The sequence below is a fragment of the Xiphophorus maculatus genome, chromosome 9 (genome assembly GCF_002775205.1).
Source record: "Xiphophorus maculatus strain JP 163 A chromosome 9, X_maculatus-5.0-male, whole genome shotgun sequence".
Classification (NCBI taxonomy): Eukaryota; Metazoa; Chordata; class Actinopteri; order Cyprinodontiformes; family Poeciliidae; genus Xiphophorus; species Xiphophorus maculatus.
The window spans coordinates 28,968,658-28,994,086 of NC_036451.1; the positions used below are offsets into that span (position 1 = coordinate 28,968,658).

The window sequence follows — 25,429 nt, forward strand, 5'->3', positions numbered from 1 at the left end:
TTAGCGTTTCTCAACAGGGCCGTGCAGGGGCCGCTGGTAGTAAAGTTTACAAAACAGGGGGCGCTGCCATTCCGTAGGGGGGCGTTTGCTCGAAGGTAAACTTTATTCCTTAAATGCACATGCTAAAAACTGAGGTGTGTAACTTTAAGACATGCTGTAACTGTATTGGCAGCTCTTCTCTTCAATGTTTCTGTTGGCTTATTGGCGCAGCTCCGCACTCTTGCAGACCACCACATCAGTTCAGGGTTACACTGGCTAGGCCTTACTGTGATTCACTTGTCAGGTCATGGCTGTCTGACTTTCAAATATTTTATGTCCTATTGAGGGTTTTGTACATATGTTTTGGCAGTGATTTAATTGTATCAAAGCAGCAACATTGACATGACTATTAAATTAAAAACGGGAAAAGTGTTTTAATCTGCACCAAACCAGACGGCCAGAACTGGCGGCCCATCCATGGATGCTGCATGCTTCCATGGATGGGCAACGGAATATCGCTCCAATAAACCTGTAATTTACAAAATCACAATACCCTCACTGTATAGCCCTTAGAAAACTGAACCCATTTAAATAAATAAATTCTTCCATGGGTGATACCACGATAAACATAGTTCATTTTATAGAGTTAACATCGATGCTGTAAGCCGTCCGGTATGCAGCGGCACTAAAAGCGCTTTTAAATCTCACTGATCAGTATATCAGGATTAACTCATTTAAAATTTCAGCACTTATACACATTTGAAAACATTTTTCCAACAAAGAGAAGAAACACTTATTTGAATGCCACTGACTTCCCATATTTAGTCACCAACCCAACAAATTAAAATTTGGAGTAATTTTTAGTTTGTTTATAAAAGACATACACATAGCCAAGTTTAAGTGCATTTAATATAGAGATAAAATAACGAGTGACAAACAGTAAAACGTAATGACAGACAAATTCATCATGAACATAAATAGCAATAAAAAGATTGGCCACAGTCTAACTATTCATGAAAAAAATAAATATGTACACTTATACAACACCCCTTTGCACACACGTTGCAGACAATAATGGGTATACATAGAAGTAGACTAATATGCTTTTATTCTTCCCAACCTCGTGTTTAGAGCTTTATAAAAGCTCATTCCTATAATAGTTTACATGCAGAAAATAAAGGTCAAATAAAAGAGCTGAAGTTAAAGGTAAAAACCCTTTTTCCCACTAAAAAATGTCAGTTTAGACGTTTGTCTAATATTAAAAGAGAATTAAGTCAGTGAGAGAAAAATTAAACTTTGTTATTACAGGAACAGCTGAAGATTAATTGGTTTTTTAAAAAGCCTCATCTTTGAAATTACAATCACATTAGCAAACATGTTAGAGTCCAGAAACAACAAGGGACAGACAAACTAATATGTACTCTCGCTCTACAGCTAGTGTCAATGTGTCAATAAACAAAGCAAGTAATGCTAGTCATGGAGGATATTTAACAGCAGCGTGTCAACAACCTGTGCACTTACCAGAAGTGGTCCTTGTTAATGCAGGACCTCAGCAAAATTGAACTAAAAGAGTCTCCTTCATTTCTTTTTTCAGTGTGCAGTGAACCTCAGCATGACAACATGCCATTCCAGCTAGGAGATCATAATACCAGCCACATCCATGGGCTGAGCTTCAGAACTTGCATCAGGATAAAGAACTGGTGAATCGTCTTCATCCTGGAAACAGGACAATTCTGATACTGGCAAATATCAGTATGTCCTTTCTGCAGATTCCTTCTCCAAAATACTGTCACATTTTCTGCATGTGGAAAGACTGTTCAGAGCGTCAGTGTGGAAACATGGAAGAGTTGGCCCTGAGATTACTGCTGATTTAACCAGAAAACACATTTTCTGAGTTTATCTTGGTGTTGGAGGAAGCTGGTTCACCAAACAGTGACATATCAGAAGAGATGGGTGGATGACCGGGAGAATGTGTGGTACTTCCTCTCAAACATGGTTGGCAGGTTGACCATGGAGGGGGAGTGGTGCGCCTGCAAAAAAAACAACAACAAAAAAAACACAACTCATTAATAGGAGCATGGACAAAAAGAAATAGAAATCTAATGTTTTTTTCCCATATTTGCTGCTAACAGATTTAGGTTATTAAAATGAGTTATTTGCAAAGAATAGGAGTTCAGTTCTTTGAAATCTGATAGTGGGACTTGCATGTAATAATTTTTATTAGATGTGTAATACTGCATATTTAGGTATTGATCCAATAGATAAATATAGGATCAGTATTGCCACTACCGATACTTTTTATGTTTAACAGTAGGTGTGTTTTTATGTATTTCTGTGAATTATTTTGTTCAAACTGAATTTGGACATTTCTGCATTGAATTCTGCTTTTTCTTCCAATGTTGTGCCTGGACTTTATCATCAGCTGAATAGCATGGTGTTGCTGGTATTCTAGCCCATGCTTCATTTTAAACTGGTAAAACAAATTGCTTGTATTCCTCTCTTCCACAGACTTTGCAGATTACATTTTTCTGCTCCTGGTTTTACAGTTTAACCCTCCGACAGTCTAAAGAGATGGGGTCATTTAAACCTCACCACTTCTTTTTTTTTCCTGTGCGCAATCCTGCAAAAACAATTAAAGGTTCACAAAAATATTTTTTGTTTTGTGTGTTGGTTTGGAAAGACAGTCAGACCGTCACCCCGCCCCAAGGTGTTTCCTCACTTTCCGACCGTGATACTTGCCGTGCTCCTACTGAGTGTTGCGCTAAGACTGCAGGAGGGTTAAGAGACGCTTTACCTTGTGCACGTCCCGGCAATTTCACACTTACTTCACCTGCGCATTTAACCCCTGTGTCCTTACTGTCTGACCTTTACATCTGCGGTGCTCCTTCTGAGCAGCAAGCCGAGACCACCAAACGATAAACTCGAACTAGGTCCAGATAATTTATGTATTTGCACCAGCCTTTTTAACAAGCTCCTCCTTTGTGCTCTCAGCCACACTGCTTCCCACTTGCTCTGTATTGATGCCAGCCAGTTATGTCATCAATAAGCATTACCACAGTTGGCTAGTAGACTGCAGGTCTCTTTTGTGAGTCAAATTTCTATTGTTTCTACCATACATCATATATATTGCACATTCCTATTTGAGAACAAATAAAAATCTACGAGGTAGAGTTTGGAAACTATAAAACTTCAAGAGGGAATCTGAATCTAATGTATCAATCTTATACTGACTTGGTATCGATATTCATATTTTGGATGGACCCGCCCACCTCTGATTTTAACCTACAGTATGAATGTGCTGCCCCGGTGGCCTCTGGCAGTGTTATTTGTAATTTCAAACGAGAAACAAGAAACAATGTAGAGAGAAACACAACTAACCAATTCCTTCTACATGAACTCAACAGCATGCAGAAACAAAGTCGTCCAAGTATTTCCTTGTTTTTCAAATGTCTTAAATTCACATCAGATTCAAGTTTCCATTTTTTGGCAGATTTTTTTATAATATCAATTTGAAAGTTCACCATGTTATTATACAAGACGTTCTATAACAACGCCAGGAAAGAAGGACGGACTGAAAGACCAGACGGCTGGATAGATGGAAAGGCACATACATAAACATACATAAGCTTGATAAAGCAGAGTGCAAATGATCGATGAAGTAAGGAATTTTAATATTTTCTAAAGCCACAATATAACTAATCAGTAAAGACCAAAGTTCTTCATGCCTGGCCAATATAACTTTAAAATGATTTCCAGTCAATCAGGAGGTCTATTTCCAATAAAAAAAAAAGTTAGACCGGCACTTTCAAAAGATACAGCAAAGGACCTTTTACCTCTGGAAGGCCTCCCACCCATTCCCCTAATCTTTAGATTCTGTAGAAGATTAAAGTCATGACTCTGGCTGGGAGAAACATGTTTAAGAAATTAAAAGATGACTTGAATCCTAATTCTTCAGGAACATCTGTGGTAATAATATTACAATCCTCTATTAAAGGTGCACAAAAAAGGAAAATATTCCTGTATGTCTTAGCTTCTAAGGAGTTGATCTTGGTCTAAGATATCACCAGTGCCATTTGTTTTGTTAGTGTCAAACAGAACACACCAATGAGTGAAGTTGAACCCAACATTAGAACCAGTATTGGTGAACCCTTAGAAGAGATCAGACAACAGTTAAACTTTGCTCACATGGGACTGCAGGAATAACATCAGTTGCGGTTTAGATCAGCATCTCTCTGCGAGGACTGGTCAGTACAGCAGACTGTGGCTCCACTTGAGCATCCAGGCACGACTCAGAAAAGATCCTGGTATTCATGGTAACAGGCTGAGGATCTGGGCTTCTTGGCTGAAAACCTCCAGAGGCAAGACGCCTGGCCAGATCCTGGCCAGACTGTGGTTGGATATTTTTAAGATGAGGGGAGCCATGACCAGCTTGTGTGAAGATGGATTTCTTTGGGATTGACTTGGGTTGAATCGTTGGTACAGAATGAGAGGTGGACTTGTATTCTTGGATGACAGAGCTGTATTTGAGTTCAGGACCACCGGAGGAGTCTGATGCGCTGTGGGATGAGTGTATTTTGGCTGGCGTGCAGGGGCTACGTTTACACACAGGGATTCTAGGCTTGACAGGGGCATGATCCAAAGAGTTAGAGCGCTGAACCACAGCACTGTTTTTGGTAGATTCGTTCAGACTGAACGTGGAAGCAGAACGGGGCATCTGAGGTGCTCAACAGAAGGAAGACACATGGAGAACAGGTTGGGACATGAAAGGAGCAGCCACAATATCAAAAAGAGAAATTAGTGAGAACCATTCAAGTCCAACAAAACATTTCAGCTGTAAAATATACATCTTTAAAGAGTTTTGAATCTATAGTTTGATAGTAATATTTTGTATCTTTCAGATAGTTGAGCTTGTTTCCTCCCAAACAAGTGCAAATTTGCAAAACTTTTCACCCTTCATGAACAGCTTCAGGGCCGGGGCTTCATGGAATCAAGTTTTACGATACAGCAAGTAAACACACCAGACACGTTCAATAACAAAGCAGGCACCCCCTTATGTATATCTTTCTAATATTGATTTTGTCCCAACTGTGCTGCAAACCTTCTTGATGTGCAAGTACAGACTCTACTGGATCTACCAGGATCCTGCATGTCGTCCCACACCAAGGAGATCTTTTCATAACCCAAAACACCAGGTGGGGCGTTTTGGGGTTGTTGAGTTGTTTTATCTCAACTTTCTCCATACTCACAGCTGAGCAGAACTGGAGAAATTGAGAGCAGCTAAACATCCATCAGTGTGAGTATTTCTGAAAACTTATGCTAAGGGGCACATTACTCCGCTATAAAAACACCTCTGGTACTGGGAATAACCAGAGGTGATGAAGGAATTGTGCTCACTGGACCAGTGTTGTATAAAGTACTGAAATCTCAGAGTCAAGTAAAAGTATAAGTACCTCTCCAAAATACGACTTTGGTAAAAGTCCAAGTCACTGACTGAAATGTTACTTGAGTTAAAGTCTTAAAGTATCTGAAACTTCTTGTACTTAAGTATGGAAATTACTGTAAAAATGGATGTACTCAAGTAATGTAATGAAAAGTACAAGTAAAAAGTAAAACAAGGCAAATGGAGTTTGAATGACATTTTTTTATATTTTGGTAAACTTGTCAAATACACTTAAAATAATGTACACAACCAAGTGCAGGCAAAATTAAACCTGCTAATAAATTGTTCCAGTTTTAAAGAGTAGCACATGTTAATGGTTTGTGGTTTTGAACTTGCATGCCTTTCCTATATTCGTTAAATTTAGTCTAAATTGCTATCGCTATGGCTTCTGTGCCCCCTTGAACAGAGGAGTCTAGGTAGCCTGCTAAAGTCAACATTAGGCCTCAGCTAAATACGCCACGTGTGGAACTGAAACAATGCCAAACAAAGTTCATTTATAACGTTATGCTCAAGATTTCACAATAGTGCCTAGTGACCAAGCTATAGTTACTGAAACAGGAGGATTATAACCATTTCATAAGACGTTACCTCGATGTGTTTCTTCAAGTTGAACGGGGAGTTTTTGTAAGATAGAATTTCCACATCTTCGGGCAGGAATAACATACACTGCATGCGGTACGACGAATCTTTAACACCCACAAAAGAGTATATTGTGTTTAAATAAGGCCATGGGCTCTCATCACCAGCTGGTGGTTCCCCTGGAGCCGTGTCCGACGTAATTGCAGTCGTGGTCTCCGTCTCCAACTCCATGTGGCTGCTGCTGATTGTGAGACTTGCTTTGTGTTTAATGGGGGAAGCGAAACAGGTGTATCCTATTGGTGGTGATGAACAAGCCCAGGCAAGTAGGCTACCGACTTTGTTGCAGTCAATCAGTAGGTGGGGTCAAAACACTTCCGTTTCTCTCTCTCGCTTTTTTGTAACCAGTAACTAAACCACACATTGAAAATGTATCGGAGTAAAAGTACGCAATTAAGTTCGGAAATATAGTGAAGTAAAAGTGAAAGTCATCAAAAATTTTCATACTCGAGGAAAGTATGAAGTACTCCAAAATATACTTAAGTAAAGTAGTGAAGTATTTTTACTTCGTTACTATACAACACTGCACTGGACACCTCATGAGATTCTCCTTATTTGTGCCATAGACTCAACTAAATGTTGGAAACATTCCCCCAAATTAAGGCTGCACCGACTCCAAGCTGACAAGCGTGTTAGCCAGTAGGGTCTGCTGCTGCCATAGTCTATGTGCTTCAGGTTTCAATGTCTTGTGAGCATCTCCCTGCTATCACTGTTGTCCCCCTTTTTTTCTCCATTCTGATGCACGACTCCTCACTAGCTGCCCCAATGGTCTGTCTGTCTCTGTCAAATTTACAAGTGTTCATACAAACATGGTCCATGAGGGATTTTATCACTTCAGATGGGTGTCAAATAGTCTTTTACATGAATTACCTGACCAAAACAGCACTCTCTACTGATTTCCCCTGTAGTGCAACCTAACGTCAAGTCCACAAAATCAATAGCTGTATATAAATCTTCCAAATGTAAGGGTTCATTCACACCATCCCGGTTTAGTCTGCTTTAATCCAGCTCTAGTTTGTTGGGGGAGGTGTGAATATGTAATCGAACTCTGATGCAGACCAAAAAAGTGAACAATGGTCTGTATAGAAACCTAGGTCTTGGTCCAGCTGAAATAAACTCTGGTGCGGTTTAAAAGCATATGTGAATGCTTTTCACATATGCTTATTGATTATTTTTTATCACATATGATCTCCTTGGTGTGGGACGACATGCAGGATCCTGGTAGATCCAGTAGAGTCTCTACGGAGACCGCTCTAGAAGCAGGTAATGGACTACATTGCAGGACATTCTGGGTAAATAAAACCATAACAAACGTGTGTGTCTAGAGCTAGCAGGAGAAACGGCTCGTGGTCTTTAGTCAAAAACAAAAGAGAAATCCTGCAACTGCTACAATCTCACACTTTCCAGTGTATTCTTCAGAGGTCTTTGTGTCTTCAAAGACATCTTGAAGACAAAGACATGTGTCTTCAACTTCAGGAACAGAGAGTTCCTGAAGTTGTTCTTGATGTAGCGCCACCACAGATGAGGGGGGAGAAGAGATTGTCTACTAGCATAGCTAAGCTTGACCTATGTAGTCCAGCTGTAGTTATGTTGTGATCCAATAAGGCACTACCAAACCAAGAGAACATTTCAGTTTAAGCCCTGGTCTTGATGACACATTGATACCTTTGCTGTACAACAAGAGCAAATGTATAATTGATAATATAAAACAAACACTAAGCAGTAAAATGCAAACATATTTAAATAACTATGTATTTTTCTTTTTAAATGTCTTTAAAAAGAAAGAGACATTCTTGGACAAAAATATATGGTGAAAGTATATAATTTTGTGTTCTGCTACTGTTAAAGATCTGTTTTTGTGTTTACTTGAAAGCTGCAGAAGGAGTTTGCTGAAGGTCAGTGACATGCGGTCAGGGGAGGCAGGTGAGGGAGAGCCTCACCTATCATCATGGGAAAGTAATATATAATGACAAAGTAATTTATATTGCTATTTTCACCCTGTGGTTTGCACTATAAAGTATTTATTTTTCATTTAGCTTAACCAATTTTGATTATTTTTTCTTCAAAATCGCTGAACTTTTGAAATTTCCCATTCAAACGCTCGGAAGCGCAGCTGGTGAGCCAGCAGGAAGCTGAGCCTTACCTTCGATTGCGCAACTTCTCGCTAACTACTATTCTGAGAGCATGCTCTTCATGTCTGTATGTCGCCAATAAAGTGGTTAAAAAACACTAAATATATAAACTGATTTTCCATAATTTAGCTTGTGTATCATACAGTGTTTTTTTGTCACCGACTGTGTGTGTAACGTGTTTCGTGTGCTGAGGAGCGATCAGAAACGGCAGAGAACAGATTTGAGGTGAGGCAGGCAGTTCTCTTGCCTTATGGCAGGGGGCCATGATCCCAGACATTGTGACTCCACAACTGCAGAGTGAGAGACAGTAACAGCAAGCTAGCCATACTGTCAAGTGCAGCGATATATTTATAGTTTTCTCTTCGTACCACAGCAATCACTTTTTAAGAACAGAAAATAAACAGTAAGCCTAAAACCATACTACTGCAACAGACTGAATGTTCTGCTCTTTGTGTGGAACATATTTGAGTGGTTGTTTTGTGGCGTTGTCAGTTGCCATGGCAATGAGCATGCGCGTAGCTGCGCTGATACAGAGAGCGAGAAAGATGTGGTTTTGAGTTGTAATTTAATGGTTAATGCTCCTTTGCTGTGGAGCATAGCACAAAATTAATAGTATCTACATGTCCAAGTTTGATTGAGTTAAGGGAATTATTCTATGGTGGCAGCGCAGCTATGCATAGCATGTAAAAGAATACTTTTGCCCTCCAGCATTGTCCGCTTGGGTGAAATTTCCTTATGTAAACAATAACATGCAGGGGGCCTATATTTGTAGGTCTGATTTTGATTGAGTCAGTGCCTCACCAACTATGAACCTCACTGCTGAAGGAATAGCATCTCGTCAAAGCGCCACTGTTCTGTCTGACCCAGAGGCAGTTTGAGCTTCATTATTTTGTAGGATTTCTAGTAAATTTTAGTACTGCTCTAATGCTTTGAGTGAGATGCAGGATTATATTCCCTAAAGGTTATTTCACTGACAGTTCTAAAGAAAAAAAACAACAAAAACATATTTAAGAAGTAAAACTAATTAAGATGGTTTGGACATCATGATGTTTGCCGTCAGGATTGTCCTACATACAGCTAGTATCAGAACCATTTAGGGTCTGGATATTTTTTGATATTTTTTAAAGAACATATTCCTTCATAAATGTTCTCAATTAGCGCTGCACAATGTAGCGCAAGTTTTTCATTGGAATATCAAAGCATGCAATATGCATGTAGCAACCAGGAATGAAAGGAACATGAGTAAACAATTTAGGTATCAGCTGCTTTGTGCATGTATGGTAGCAGAGCAGTTGGGTGCGTTCCCTTCCTGTTGAGCTATCCAATAAAAGCAGACTGATTAGACATGATGCTCAAGGAGGGTCACAAAATGCTGCTAACATATTTCTGACAGAAAGAGCATCAGAAAAGTGTTGAAACAATGTTGTATGTAAGTCATGATGTGCCACTATTCTGTTTCTCCTTCGGGCCATCATTTGGATTTAGAAACAACTGCGTGAATTAGAGAATACAAAGAAACATTGTTTTGGAATAGTTTATCAGAGGAGAACCAATGCACATTCACCGGTCCTTGAGAGTGGAAATGGAGAGACACAGAATCCATTACTATCAGTAGGAAAAACTGATCAGGAGGAATGACTCTCTCAGAGTTTGTATGAAGTTTGATTCATTAGGTTTCATCTTCTCATATGTACATACAGAAAATATAACTAAAACCAAAACACAGCAGACAGCCTCTTGTGGCAGCAACACATAAAGCAGAGGTCCGTTCTCATGAATCAAGAGCAGCAATCTGGTTTAAGGAACAAAGTCCCAATGTTAGGAAACCGCTTGATGTGTCTAAAAGATAACTGCTAACACACTGATCACTAAGAATAAAGATTTACTTTGTAATCAGTTCCATGGAGAGGAACAACTCACCATATTATTTTGATCTCTAAGATTTTAGGCAAGCCCAGCAAAAATAAAGCCACAGATTGGTCCCCATTTAGTCAGAACAGAAATCACATCAGAACTGGGTTCGTGTTCAAACATGACAAATATATTAAATAAAAAGAAGGCCATGTGCACAAATCATCCAAGTCTGTCAGTAGCAAGGCCATCTCTATGACAGACCAATAAAAATAAATTAGACTTACAGCGAACGTTGAGGTGCTGCAGACCCGGTTCTCACAGCTCAGCCTCTGACTTTTCTCATCTGGAGTGGTGTTGGCCAAGAAGGCCCTCTGAAGGACACGCTTGGGGGTCTTAGTGAAAGAAAACGCCCTTGTTACCTAAATGGAACAACAAACAAGTTATGTGTTTTTGTTTTTAAGACATGTCTGTTAGTTTTCTTAAAAGTAACATGGTGGCTAATTTCATCATGAAGAAACCAACAAAAACTAGTTTGAGTCATGGTTCTATGAAGTTCTTACGACTAAAGGTGCACCGATTGCAGTTTCTGGCGGATCAATTATCTTTAATCACAGATAATTAAAGATATCTGTTAGATAATTCTAACTCTGGCTGATACTGTTATTTTTATACACAGCATTGAAGTTGCTAAGTTGGCAACAGTGGGGTGACTGCTAACCGTCCAGTGCAAAGGTAACCTGGTGAGTGGGGGGGCTGATTGTCAAACCTTTGTTTGGTAGATAAAATCGGCCGATCACTGATTACCAAAAATTAAGAAAATCCAGGACGATCAATTGATTGGCCAATCAGTGAACACTAGTTATGATTAACATAAATCTCCAAATCCTTGCAAACTGTTACAGTAAGCAAGGGTTTACTGATTTTGAATTTTTTTTTACTCCTCCAGTCAGACAGTTAAAGCTGCAGAGAAAACTGACCATCTCAGTCTTTTTATGAACATGAAAGAAATCCCTTCAAACAGATAAACATCTCAACCCTGTTAGTAAGGAGGTTCTATGATAGCAAGTGATGAACAATAACAGGATTTATGAACATATTTTGAGGTTTTTAGTAACTTTAATTAGTCATTCCCTTAATGTTTTGTAGAACTCTCTACAAAAACTGTAATAGTTCTGACAAAAGTTTTCCTTCCAGAAGCTTCTCAGAACAGTTTGATGGAATTCTGGATCATTCCTGCTGACAGAACTCAGATACATCACATATGTGATGTATCTGAGACAGGTTTATCGGCCATGTTTTATGTTGCTTTTGGAGTAATGGCTTCTTTCTTTCACAGTGGCCCTATGTCAAAAAATGAAGCAGTAAATTTGAACAAAATAACTTTCAATCCACAACCGCCCTAGTCACACCAATACTCCTTCCCCATTTCCTCTCAGACTCGATCCAGTCTACAAAAACAAAAATAAAAAACCAAAACAAATCATAACAGATAAAAACACTTTTCATATATGTGTGCACCACAGATGTGGACACTTAGCATAACAGCTCATGATACAACATTGGCGAAGATATCTATTTAAATGGACCAAGAACTTCGTTTAACTGATTCCTCAGAAGCCCAGGAGAACAGACTCTCCGTTCGGGTTTCAAGAGAAAAAGAAAAAAGAAAAAGATGGTTCAGAGATGAGGTTGAAAACTGCTGCTGAATTACAGCAAACCAAATAAGACGGGATGATGGGTAGGAATAAAGTTTAGGAGTTCACTCCCTAAGTTTAGATACTCACAGCAGAATGAAGTGACTTGATAAATTTAAGATCTATAACTTAATTTCATTGTTCATATGTAGTTAGTGAGGCCACAGTCAGTGGGTTTTTTTTTCCACTGTGGTGAGGCGGGTCTTGGTGTTGTCAATCACCTTGGCACTTCTCATGACACACTGTCACAACATGGTGACGGTTTTAGGAAATATGTAAAAAAATAAAATAAAATTCTGAATGGCATTAAAGCTACATACAACGCCATTCTGAACAGATATGATCAGACAATTTTTGGACCCAAGTAAACTGGTTATTACAGATTTTTGTCTGTACCTCACATGAAGATGAGAGGTGAAATGTCTAAATCAAGAAAAGAAAAAGCTGCAGATATTCAAACCCATTGTCTGGATTTTATTTATTATTAAAGGGATGGGCCTATTGTGACCTATGTATGTCGTGGACTTAGTAGCAGCTGCCAGCTATAGTCATAGGAATGAACTGTTACCTTTTTTGAGGTCTTCTTAATGGCTCTGGAAGCTTTGCTTAGTGTGCTGTCCATATCCTTAGTGGTGACCTGCAGTGAGTCTGGCTCTGTGCACTGAATCAGATCCTCCTGGTTACAAGACAAAAATGAACACAACTTTAATCTTAATCTGATCAATCTGAACCTGGAGGGTGTGATCAGTGGAGATGGCTACAGCAGAACCAACAGGAAAAGACAGAGCAGCAATGGGATGCAAGGCTGAGCTCACATCCAGAGGGAAATTTGTCTCTGCAGAGGCTTTTTAACCAGAGAAGCTCTGTCTTGTTGGTATTCACACTGCAACGCTGACCCAGTGAAAAAGAATTAGAAATGCAGCTGTGGGGCGACACAACAAATAGAGGACAACAACGCCCCCTGCTGCCTGCTCTGCTAAGTGCAGCAGCTTGATTTCATTTACCTGAGCCAGAACGCTTCATGTTTCAGTGACAGAAAGAAAAATAAAACTAAATAATTAGCGTAACAAAAACATAGACAGTTCGGTAGTCTAGATTATAATTCACACAAAAATCATTTATTCATTATATCAGATGGCCTCAATGTAACAGCTGTTGAGTTGTTTCTATGACAATTCAAACAGTATTCAAAAGTCTACATCCAGTTTGAGAAATGGAGCATTTCTGTTGATGCAACTGGAAAAAATAAAATAAAATGTTGCTGTTTTGTCAGCTCCCAGAAGCATGATCTTATGTCACACATACAAGGAATCAAAGAGTTTCCTGATCATTATCACCTATCAGTGTTTACAGAAAGTTCACCCTGTATAACAAAAGTCAACACACTAAATGCAGGGCTTCCCCCAGGGTATTGTAAGCCTGGCGGCCCGCCATGTTTTGCTAGGCCCCTCGCCAGGGTATGTGTTGCTTGTTTTTATTTTTAGAAAAATTTATAATTGGTGAAAAAATAAAAATCGCTTTTTTGGAGGGGATAAATCTTTAAGCCGGAGTGCAAGCGTCTCTGTTCTGAGCGTTTCACTCGCAGGACAGATTTATTTCTAAAAGGCTTATAATTTATGCATTTAAAGCCAGAGAGTGGACCAGTCACACAGCTGGCTCCTCTGCGAACTGCAGCTGCTTTATTAAGTTTACCTCAGCGCGGATCCCACGCGCCACCTTTCACTCGAACTGGACACAGGCTGACCTGTACGGATATTTACATCAACCCAGTGTGGGTAGCTATTTTTCTTTGGAGAACTCTATATCAAGATAAGAGTTTAAAACAAACCATGTTAGCTCTGGTTGCACATCTCTGTGAACAGCAGGAATAACTTGTACTCGCGCATCTGTTTGTAGCCATTTGAGCGAGTGGTGAGAATGATTTATCTTTGTGGACAGAATTATGTATGCCGTTTACATCTCAACACATTGCCCAGCGTGTGACTCTGTCTTCCCTGTAAAGTTTATGTCTATGGCCGGAGCATTAATGGTTAATGAACTGGCGCTAACCTCAGCATGCAGGTTCAGCCCATTGATGAGTTTTCGCGCTCGCCTCGTAGTCACGCATCACGTTGGTTTTATATTATTTTATTATTAGTATTATTTTTCCGGTTACACTATGCATCAAACCATACCAAATGCTTTTCCCACTTAGTCAGACAGAGTTAATGGACGCGGAGATCTGAAAATCTCTCAACATAAACTTGAGCAACAAAAACAGTTTCTGTGACTCTTATTAAAAACTCAACAAACACGAAATGTAAGAGCTACTAAAGCCACATTAGCAGCATTTAATTAAATCTCCTGTTTGTTCCGCATCTCTGCGCAGTCTGGTCCAAAGCTGTATGAGGCCTTGATCAGAATTTGACTTAGGGGCCCCTCTTGCTGCTAAAAACATCAGCACCTCTAACAGCTTCTAAGTTAGATTTAATCTGGGAGAAGGGCAGTAGTTTAATTTTCCAACCTAAAAAGCAATAAATTATAATTGTAGTTTACTAATTTGTATTTGTCAACTAACAGAGCTCAAACTCAAATATTAAATTCACAGCATCAGATTGTTGCTATGGTAACAAACCCATCTAACTATGAATGTTGTTCTATGAACTTTTACAAAGTAAACATGCCAGGTCCTTTAAATCTTACATGTAAATGTTAAACAATTTAAAATATTTTAACGTATATATGCTGAAACCATTAAATCAAATTCAGCAGCATTGATCATCTCAATAAACAAATGCTATATTTATATATCTGTGGTCTATGCCAAAATATCAGCATTTATGGGGCCCCTGAAGCCCTGGGGGAGCCATATGAAGACACTGACTTAATTTGAATTAAACAGAAGTGCAAATAATTGATATTCATAATAATTGTATTTTTTGATTAGTTGTTTTTAAGCCTAGTTGTGGATTTAAATAGCATTTCACTGGTGATGTTTCTCCGTAACATATAATTACAAAGTAATATTTTTACTTCTCCTATCTACTTAACATCTTTTAATACAAAAACACGGTGGACCGTCTCGGCGCCCCAACCACCGGGCTTAGCAAGTTTTCTGGGGGAAACCCTGAAATGCCACAAGAATGTTCTTCTGCTCCTTCTTGTGTCTGAACAGGCTGCAGCTGAACCTGCAGACTGCTTTGCAGTGAAATACTAGAGCCAAATCTGTGGAAATCTGCAGCTGGCCTTGAACATTTCCACAACTATTAAGACGGGCTCTAAAATACTGTCTCTTCCAGTATGACGTTAGAGTGAAAGAAAAAAACATGACATCAATTTGATTGTGAGAAAAACTTTTTCACTTTGAAGTGTGGAAAAACAAGTTGATGAGGATGAGTTAGTAAAGCTCCACTCTAGTCTCAGTGTGTCTGAGTTTTTCCTTCTTTTAATTTGTGTGTATGTGTGAGGGCGTGTTTTCGTGGGGGTGACATCTCACCGCATCAGCTCTGCAGATGGTGTTGGCAACATGACGACACAGAGTACGCAGCCAGTCACGTTTAACCGTTTCCTCTCCGGCCAGCTGGAAGCTGAACAACAAGTTCTCCTGTTCGGTGGGGGGTCGGACCACCAGGGCGAATGCATTTACACATTCTGAGGAGGAGGAGGAGGAGGAGGAGAGACAAACAGGAATAAGGAACATTCACATTGATACAGACTTTGAAAAGAAAAAGATAGTTGTTTGACCATAGGCTACACTTATCTTTAAGCACATTGTAACATAATACTTACAAAGCAAGATTTTAACCTATAATGGAATACATACCTGGAAACTAATGGAGTGGCCTAGCAGACCAAACAATTTCTAAGGCTAATTGTATCTTTAGAGTTAGATTAATGCATGTTCACACGAGGGGTTAATGCTTAATGTGAGTCACCTTCAGTGTCATGCAGATCCAGCACTCTGCGAATCTGTGAGAGCGGCATGAGAGCGATGTGCTTCAGCGGAGGGGGAGGCCTGGACTGCCCCACTGGACTTTTAAATGTATTGATCACTTTGTGACGCTTCCTGGCAATCTGCAGACACGCAGTTAAACAAACATAACAAGACAGCAATGCGAGAGAAAGAAAAACAGAGCCAACTTCAAAGTTGGCTCTCTGGGTGTGGGTGCAGCTAGGAGTGTGTGAAAAGCTGCAGAGGTTTACTTAATAAATCAATGACCCTTTCACGGAGGTAAACGACACGAGTCATTACTGTCACATTAATTACGTGGCCAGAGCAAAGACAGGGAGGACAAAAATCAAAACACATTATAGGTTGAGATGAAATCAACAGTTGCTAATGATTGAGGGGAGAAGCGAGGCCACCCACTGTGAGAGCAGCCAGTCTACATGCAGGCTGTGTGAAACAGCCTGTCAGGACGAACATGGAGAGCTCCGGCTGATTAGGAGGTGTCTCTCACTCCTGAATCAGCACAGCCTCTCAACTCGTCTTGTCCTTTCTGCTGACCTGTGTTAATTAACACACAGTTCCTGTGACCACACTGACAGACTGGATACACACGGGCTACTAAAGGTCAAACAGAAAAATACAACTGCTGTTATCTGAGCAAATAGACAACCAATCAGGCCCAGGAGGAGGAACTTAGCGCTACCAATCACCCTGATGACCCTCACATTGACCCCTTGCTTTCTGCTGCTGTACAGCAGGTTCACCTGTTAGAAAAATTATCTAACTCGTGCCCTTGTAAGGGCATGTCCACAAAAGGTTCCAGAACATCCTGTAGTAAAGGTCATTGGTCAATTCTTTGTGTGACTGTATGAAAAAGCCCAACCTCCTTCTTTGTTTTTTCTAATAAAAGAGCAGTGGGGTCAAAGAGCCGACGGAGTTGATCACAGACAGTGTTTGACCGCGGTTCTCCGCGTCTGGCTCAGCTTCCCTCTTCTGCAGAAAAGTAATTTGTGTCTCTGGTTGATTCTTTGCAGGTTAGGAACTAAAACAGACCTATCATCACCAAAGCAGAATCTGTTATGAACGCTAAGGCTAGTCAGCATGGCCACCAATGATGAACTGTTTTTCTGGAACAGTAAGTTGTTGTTCTGCCATTAGCACATTGAGCAGCAGTTTAAATAAATGTTAAAAAAAAATAAATAAAAAGGTACCATTTATTCAGCTTTTATGCAAGAAAAGTTGATTTAGGGTTTAATTGGGGAGAGGGCTACTTTAGCATCACAAGGTGCCAGGTGCTAACTGGCTGGTAAATATTCACATGGTTTCCACAAAACGCAGCAGTGCAACATTCTGGTATATATTCAACTGAAACAAAGTGAGAGAGAGAAAAAAAATCTTGTTCCTCGCAATGATAAAAACATCTCATTGGTTTGATCCTACAGCTGTCATTTTTGTTTCTGCTCATTAATTTTGTGTCATGTTGAAAGAAACAGCAGGAAAAATCCTTTAAAACTCTTTACAGACAGATGAGTAGGACTAAAACACTGGTCAGATATGACAACTTAATGGTAATGAAGTTCAGATTCATGCGTCATCACCTCCAGACAGTCGTTAAAGAGGAAGAGTGTGACGTGTTCGCCGCGGTCACACGGCTCGTCTCCCAGAGCGATGGTTTCCACTCGATGCACCAGGCTTCGATGGGATGACAGCAGGTTGGCCTGAGAACAGAACGGCAACACGTTGAAAGGTAAAAAAGGTCAAAAAAATGTCCAATTCTATACGTTTCCTGGAAACTATGAACCATATTTCACCACATTCACGCACACCACATCCATACATGCACATGTGCACCCCCACAAGCCCACTTTCTCACTATTCTCTTTATTTCACTAGGAAGCTGCAAGAAAGCAGGTGTTCATACAACTTTTGACAGGAACCTTTTCTGTTCCCGTGGGCAAACTCCACCCACACTGAGTGGACACTCAGCAGAAGTGGAGGAAAACATGAATGCTCTCTGCATGACTTATCTGCCTTGATTTTTGTCAGCGGGTCAATTTGATCCAGAACAGTATATGTGTCTCAAGTTCAATTATAAAGACCCTTGAAAAAAAATTCAAATTGTAATAAAAAAATTACGAAAGATCAATTTCAAGGATAATTCTTGTTTTTTTTGTGTGTAGGTTTTTTTCAAATGAGTAAATTGTCATCATTGATCCTTTATCTATGAAAAATAAAAAAAACATCATTGCACAAATATTGATTGAAATGGTTAGCATTGGAATTAATAATCAGATGCAAAAATGTTTTGGAGAATTTTTTTTTTTTTTTGTGACACTACTGCATGAATAAACATTCCACGGGTCAAACTGGCCCAGGAACATTATTGCTGTATCTCAGAAACGAACATAATAGGAGGATTAACGGACAGCTAGACGGCTAAATTACTGTATGATAGAAAACATGCCGGCAGCAGCAATCTGCAAACTTACAGGACATCCATCAACTTCATAGACAACATCAAAGATTTGCTTCTGGCCTTCAGTCTTCCTCTTGTCCTCATTGATGTGTCTGCAAAGTTGACAGAGGATAAATAGAAGAATGCCAGTCAGAAACTAGATAAAACAAATCACTTTCCATTTTAAACAGATTTGCATTCCAATATTTCCTTTAAACATAAAGAAATTTGCATTAAATTAATTGAATATCTTTCATCATCTACAACAAATACAATCTGGACATCGGATGGGAAATCCTCCCATTTTGTAAAGGTGCCACCATGCAGCAAAAACATCTGGAAACAGACATCTAACTCTGAACCCTCTTCGTGGGACAACTTCCACTAATGCATTTTGTGCTTGGAAACCAGACTGCATGTGTGAATCCAGTTATACGCCAAGGTGAAATAAAAAAGCAGGGGATCTCTGCTTTGTGCAAGTTTACTGAAAATGTAAAACATTTACAGTACATTTTGTTCCTGTAAAGCAGGATGTGTCGTCGTGGATACATTGTGACACCTTGTAAACAGAAAAGAACTGACAATTTCATTTTCTACACGATAATTTAAGCTTAGAAAAAGGTTTTTATTTGTAAAACATAATTACACACGTTACACTTTTAGTTAAAGTCTGCTTATAGATCTGAAGCGGGAAAAACCCCCAAAAACTAAGTGAGTTTCAACTTGCAAGTATGAATTATGACAAGATGTTTCTTCCTCTCAGAGGATTGGTCAGTTTAGCAATCCAATCTGAACAGTTTGGATGTGGCTGCCAGAAAGACACACTACTGGGTTGCAGCTCTAATAAAAGAAGGAACTTTTCATATCTGCACCTCTGGAAATTACAGAGTATAATATCCCAACATGATTTTCAAAACTCCTGCTTCGTCTTCTAAATGTTCTTTGCTTTTCGTACCACTTTTGGTACTAGGAATTACATATTTTCTCTCCAAAATTAAAATAAACTGGTAGAAGTTGATAATAGCTATAAAATGTATAACAAGTAACTTTTGTTTAGGTGAAAATAAAAATATTACATTAAAATAAATCTAGAAAACATGACGTTACAACTGCATCCTGCAGTCATGACATCATGCTTTTTTACAGCGTTTTATAACCACAACCTCATGGAGCATTGATCTGCAGAGAAACAGATAAAATGATAAAAACAAACTTAGATAATGGCAAAAGTCTTATTTAATCCTTCTTATGAGATATATTCTTTTAGTTTTATATTGGTTTTATTAAATAAAATCTGACCAAAACTTCACAGAAATAAAATTTGTACTAGAAAACAACTCATAGGCTCCTGGAAAATGTATATTATTACCTTAAAGTCTAATAAGCCATCTACTAATCATCAGCAGATGACTTCTAATCTTATTGGTCTAAATTATTTCAAAAACAGATGAAACAGCTGAAAAACGTTTAGCACACACAAAAAAAGTAAAAGGTCAGAGTTGTTTCAACTCACGTCATCACTTCCTTTAGGGACTCTATTGCTCTTTCCAGAGTTATCTTGTCTGGGTTGTCATCTGATGTGTGTTTCTTTATGTCTACAATTAGAATGAAAAGGGAAAGTTTGGTGAGAGGCGTGCAGGAGGAGACGGAACATCACAGCGACAGAGAGCATGCTCAGAAGAACAGACATTAAGTCAGCAAAGAGAACAGGCTGGTGGCAGGTGTGGAAGGCGATAAATCCAGAAATGAACGATAAGCATGGAGGTCAGAGGGAAATATTTATAGTGTGTGTGTTACCACTGAGGAGGAGTGCCACACTTGGCAGTCTCTGCACTGGTCTGATGAGCAGCTCTGCAAGCGTCTGCCTGCCGCACTCTGGCTTGGCCTGGTTGATCTGTTGGTTCAACAAGAGTATTTAAATCAACCTTCAATTAGGAAGACATGAGGAAAGCAGAGGAATCAAGTCAGCTTTTCCCAGAAAAGATTGAACCTGATGCCTAATCCAGCCACCACAGGATCAAGTTACTTACTAGTTCAGGACAATAGGAAATGGTATCATTATCCTGGATAACTGTTACAAGAGTAAGTCACCTTCATGAAGAAATTGAAAACTTTAAATGAAGAAATTCACTGTGAGAAGGCTGGCTGTGTGATTCAGCCAGCCAGTCTCCTATTTTATCTGAACTATTTCAATTATAGAGGGAAACAAGCAGAGAACCAAGGAACCCAGATCTGAACATGAAGACTGAGAGCAGGGCATGCTCCCTCATCTCCAGAAGCACGCAGCATTTAAAGACGTCCTCAAAGCAACAGAAACATGTTCTCATTTAGGGGGCTTGAACACAACAGGACTAAACCAAGTGAACAGACTCACCTTGAGGAAAGCATGGAAGCGGGCCTTCTGTTTTTCACATCGAACAATGGTCTCTTTGCTCATCTCAAAGAAGTTTACAAATGGGGGATAGGCCTTCACCAACTCTTTAGACTGAGCAAAGAAAAATTATCAACAAGTAGACATTAAAAAAATCCTGCTGGTACAGATTTATTGTATCATAAACAAATAAATACCACTAGAAATATTTCAATATTTGGTTAAAAACTTCATCTTACTGTTAAAAATCTAAACTCACGTATTTGAGAATAATGTCTCCAACACTTCTGCTTTCTGACCAGTCTGTGAGGAGCTCCTCAAGGTCATTCTGGAGAGATATTTCATCAAACATTCAGAAATTCCACAATCACCCAGGAAACAATTATACAAGCAGAAAATCTGGTTGACAATCAAAAACTACCTTTATTCTGGTGTGAACCTCGTAGATTTCTGGGATGCTACCAAAGATGGTCTTAATTTCCTCCTGGGCCAAGATGGGCCCTCCAACCTGGCCCTCTTTTTCTAATGGATGCTTGAAAAGCTGCAGAGATTATCAGAGAGAAGAGCATGTTTACAGCTGTGAGAAAGCTCCCACTCCCCTTCTTCTGTGTTTCACATCATTGTACTGATTTTAACATTTAAGGGAACCTGGAGAAACTCACTGACAGATCTGCATGTATAATGTTCACCCCACTGTTGCCAACTTATTCACTATATTTAGCAACCTTTCAGACAATAAATAAATCAGAGTCATCAGGCTTTTTAAAGATTGGTGAACAGCCAGGAGACTCTTACAGAGTGAAAAGCAAAACGTCTATTATGGAATTTTGTCTGCACTTGACTTAAAGATTAGAGGTGAAATGTTCATTCAATTGTGCATTTTTTCATAAACACAAATCACCCCTTGTTAAAATGATACATTTATTATAAATAGTACATATAAAAATTAACTTTAGTAAAGCAGAGCTCTGAACTTTGTAAGCCTTTTCAGACTAATGGATCGAAACACGAGGCTGATTAGAAGTTTGGGTGGGAGTTTAACTGATGTTGGAGTTCATTTATAATAAATAAACTGAACATTCCTGGTAGGCAACCTGGAATTAAGTGCCAGCTTCCAGGAAGCTGGAAACGAACCTGCAACCTTCCAACATGGGATCTCCAGTAGAGTAACCTCTGGTTATCTTAATCTGATATTAATATAAACTAATTATCTGAAAAATAATTTATGTGGGTTGAATAAAAATAACTGCAGGATACAATAATATTTGAAGGGAGAACTAAACTTTGCATCATACAAAATAAGCAGAGATGAAGTTGAATTATTTCTCAAAAACATGAACAAAAACATAAGCAGAGTTTTTTCTTAAGGATTCAGAGGAAAAAGGATCAGGGTCATGTTCTTCTTCACTGGGTTGTCTGTTGAGTTCCACCCTCCGCCCCCACCTGGTAGCCAGTGTGTAAAGAAGAGTTGGAGCTGCTAACAGATAACACCCACCTGCAGGACGGTGTTTAAGATGTCTACATAGTTGCTTTCGGTCTGATAGAGCTCCTTGGAGACCTGCCACCTGGCTGACTGCTTGGAAACCACTGGAGTTGAACTCTTGGAAGGTTTTGAACTCTCTGGAGGAAGACAGAATAGATTTTTAACAGGACAGACTTCCAGATGTCTTGTAAACCCTTTTTAATTAACAGAATTTCCAGGTTTCGCTTTAAGCCTTGTAATATAAAAAGAATGATGAAGTGTTCATATAGCCAGGGAGATGCAGGAGAATCACTTTGTTCTTCGTTTGGTAAGTTGTTTTTTCTTTCGATTGGCGGGAGCGGGGACGCATTTGCTTCCCGTGTTGATTTCCCTATTGCTGGTGGTAAGGCGTTAGCCGATTCCGACCAGCTTGTTTGCTTAGCCGTATTGGCTTGTATTGCAGCCGTTTTTGGGATTGCTTTTTCTTTATATTGTGCACCATATCTGACTTGTCTTTATTTTATTATTGTAGACGCTTCAGGCTTGCTTTTGTTACATTGTGCAGCCGGCTGCTTAAATTTTGTTATGTAACAGCTGTTTCCGGGCTTGCTTTTGTTTGCATTGTGCAGCCATGTTCGGCTTACCTATATTTTGGTACATAGCAGCCGTTTTAGAGCTTACTTTTTCTTTCAATGTGCAGCCGTGTTCGGCTTGCCTCATTGAGTGTTGCAACCGTGCTGGGCTTGTACTTTTTCCGTAGCTACGGTGGTCGTAGTGCTCCTTGCAGCTTTTTACGCTGCTGGGGAACACCTGGTGGCGTTTTCTGCTCGACCGGGTTTCCTGGCCTATTCACTCGTCGGCTTAAGTATCAAGAGTGGTGATTTCAGCTCAACCTGACCTAGTCCTGTGAGTGTGAGATGCTGGACGTGCCGTGCTGCAGAGCTTGTTTGGCCCCTCTCCAGTTGGAGGATGGGCATCATCTGTGTCCCTCTTGTTTGGGGCCAGATCACCTAAGAAAGGCCTTGACTGATGCGGCCTGCCCTAATTGTTCTGTCCTGCCCTTGTCCCTGCGTACTGCTCGTTTGGCTGACTTTCAAGGTGCCAGCCAGCCTGTGAAGCCTATGGCTCCTGAGGGCCTCTGCGGAAGAGGACCAAGAAGAGCTCCAGGGATTCAGAGGGCCTATCTGGGCAGATGGCCCATCTCACTTCTGAGCTGGAGGAGATGAAAGCGCTGCTTGAGTCCCTTAGGGACGGGCGTGGCGATGGCCTGACTGGAGACCCTAACCCAGGGCAGAGCATTGGTTCAGGACTCTCTCCTTTAGAAGACAATGTTATATCCCTGGCAGCATCTGGCACTGTTTTTCAAGATCAGTTTGACTCTGGCTCGCATCTGTCGCCAGCCAGTTCGCGTATCTCTTCCGGCTCGATAGAAGATGGTTCGATAGGCGCGCCTTGAGAACTGCTCTTGCTCGGTTGCAGCTGGATGCTCCACAGAACCAACCTGCGGCCTCCAGTGCTTTCTTTCGACACCCTACTACTAGGTTGGCCTTTATGGTTCCACCATCTGCCGAATATGTGAAGGAGGTTCATGCCTGTTGGGCAGACGCTAAGGCCTTTTCACGGCCGACTTCTGATGGCAGGGTGCGGCCCTGCCATCAGGGCCCATGTTTATCTTGCCCATGATATGCGCCCATGATAAACATGGGCGCATATGCCTTCTGTCAAACCTGCCATAGCATCAAACCTGCTATGGAGGAGGGGGTAAGAGACCCCCTCTTGTCTCTTACGCCTCACAAGCTCTTGTGAGGCTCCACAAGCCTCATCTTGTGGCGCCAGATGAGGCTTTGAGAGTTAATGCCAGGTGTCCTCGTCCTCAGTGTCGTGTGACTGATGATCTGCTCTGTAGAGCCTATGACTCAGGGTCTCGTTTGGAGCGACTTGGTAACTCATTGTCGCATTTATTACTGGGTCTCTCAGCCTCTTTGGAGGGCTTTGCGATTGATGCGCCTACTCTGGGGTTGATGGATGCATCTCTTCATGCATTTGCTCTTTTGTCAAGGGAAATTGGCCGTGTCCTGTCGACCCTTGTCCAGGCACGTCGCCAGGTTTGGCTGGCACAGTCTCCTCTAACCAAAGCCTGTACAAGGACCCTGATGAGCCTTCCAGTGGTATCTGGGGAGTTGTTTGGCTCTGCTGCGATTGCAGCCTTGGAACGGTCAGCCCAGGCTTCTCGTACTAGGCAGCAGTTGGCCGGCCTTCATCGCAGACAATTACAGCGTCCTGGTGGGAGTGCCTCTGTGTCTCTTTCGCCCACTTATCCAGCTCCGAGTACACCCTCCGTGCGGCAGCCATGGCCTGCTGCAATGCCTGCCCATGGCCAGTGGGATCTATCCAGGGGTCAGGCTCAAGTCGTTTCTCAACCCAGGCAATTCACTCTGCGACCCTCCTGCCCTCTTAAGGGCAGGGGGGGCTTGGAAATGACATCACCGAGCTGGCGGTGACCAGCTCAGTTGCTGGACCGCTTTCGTTTCCGATCCATGGGTGGTGTCTACACTTACCCGGGGTTGCACGCTACAGTCCCGCCGCCACCCTCCTGTTACTGGTCGAGTTGAGATGATGGTGATTCACGACCAGGTAAAGGCTCAGACTCTGAGCCACAAGATAGATGCCTTGCTGGCCAAGGGCGCTATATTGCCTGTCAACCCCCTGCGGGATCCAGGGGGCTTTTACTCAAAGTATTTTTTAGTCCCAAAAAAGACTGGTGGACTCTGCCCAATTTTGGACCTGAGAGGTCTGAATGTTTTTTGAAGACCATCCCTTTCCACATATTGAGCATCAGGGATGTGCTTCAGACAATCTCCCCAGCCAACTGGTTCACCTTGGTTGACTTGAGGGACGCATACTTTCATGTCCCGATTGCACCACATCATTGGCAGTTTCTCCACTTTGCATTTCAGGACAAGCATTTTCAGTTCAGAGTTCTTCCATTCGGTCTCTCTCTGTCCCCACGTGTGTTCACTCGGTGCGTGGCTGTGGCCCTGTGTCCTCTGCAGGCCAAGGGGTTGAAGATCCTGCCCTACTTGGACGACTGGCTCATCTGTGCTCCCACAGAAGCTCAAGCAGCTGGCTGCAAACACACACATATTACTCAATCACATAGACCCATTGGGTCTTCGTGAACCGGTAGAAGAGCAACCTAGTTCCATCTCAAGAGGTCACGTTTCTTGGAATCACGATGGACTCCCTCACTATGACTGCTCGCCCATCGCCTCAGAGTGTCGAGGGCATTCAGCAAATGCTACCCCCCTTTATTGCTTATCTTGTCTGTTGGGCAAGCTGACTGCTGCCACTACAGTAGTACCCCTGGGACTGTTGTCTCTGCGACCACTGCAGATGCCTAGTGTACGAGACCCATCTCGTACACTGCACCATCGCAGAAAACTGCTGGTGTCCTCTCATTGCCTCGCATCACTGGCTC

At 41.0% G+C, this 25,429-nt stretch overlaps 1 protein-coding gene across 1 annotated transcript in view; it reads right to left on the minus strand.

Moving 5' to 3' along the window:
• Positions 1-885: 885 nt before the first annotated feature.
• Positions 886-25,429, minus strand: part of ect2 (epithelial cell transforming 2) — a 54,170-nt gene continuing 29,626 nt past the window's right edge. Inside the window, exons 14-26 of the mRNA XM_023339531.1 lie at positions 21,985-22,109; positions 20,911-21,030; positions 20,749-20,817; positions 20,493-20,603; positions 19,916-20,012; positions 19,632-19,713; positions 18,153-18,231; positions 17,262-17,381; positions 15,650-15,788; positions 15,211-15,365; positions 12,304-12,411; positions 10,326-10,460; positions 886-2,009 (exon numbers count right to left, since the gene is read on the minus strand). Of these exons, the coding sequence (XP_023195299.1) occupies positions 1,920-2,009; positions 10,326-10,460; positions 12,304-12,411; positions 15,211-15,365; positions 15,650-15,788; positions 17,262-17,381; positions 18,153-18,231; positions 19,632-19,713; positions 19,916-20,012; positions 20,493-20,603; positions 20,749-20,817; positions 20,911-21,030; positions 21,985-22,109 (1,430 nt within the window). The 3' untranslated portion in view covers positions 886-1,919. The remainder of the gene's footprint in view (positions 2,010-10,325; positions 10,461-12,303; positions 12,412-15,210; positions 15,366-15,649; positions 15,789-17,261; positions 17,382-18,152; positions 18,232-19,631; positions 19,714-19,915; positions 20,013-20,492; positions 20,604-20,748; positions 20,818-20,910; positions 21,031-21,984; positions 22,110-25,429) is intronic.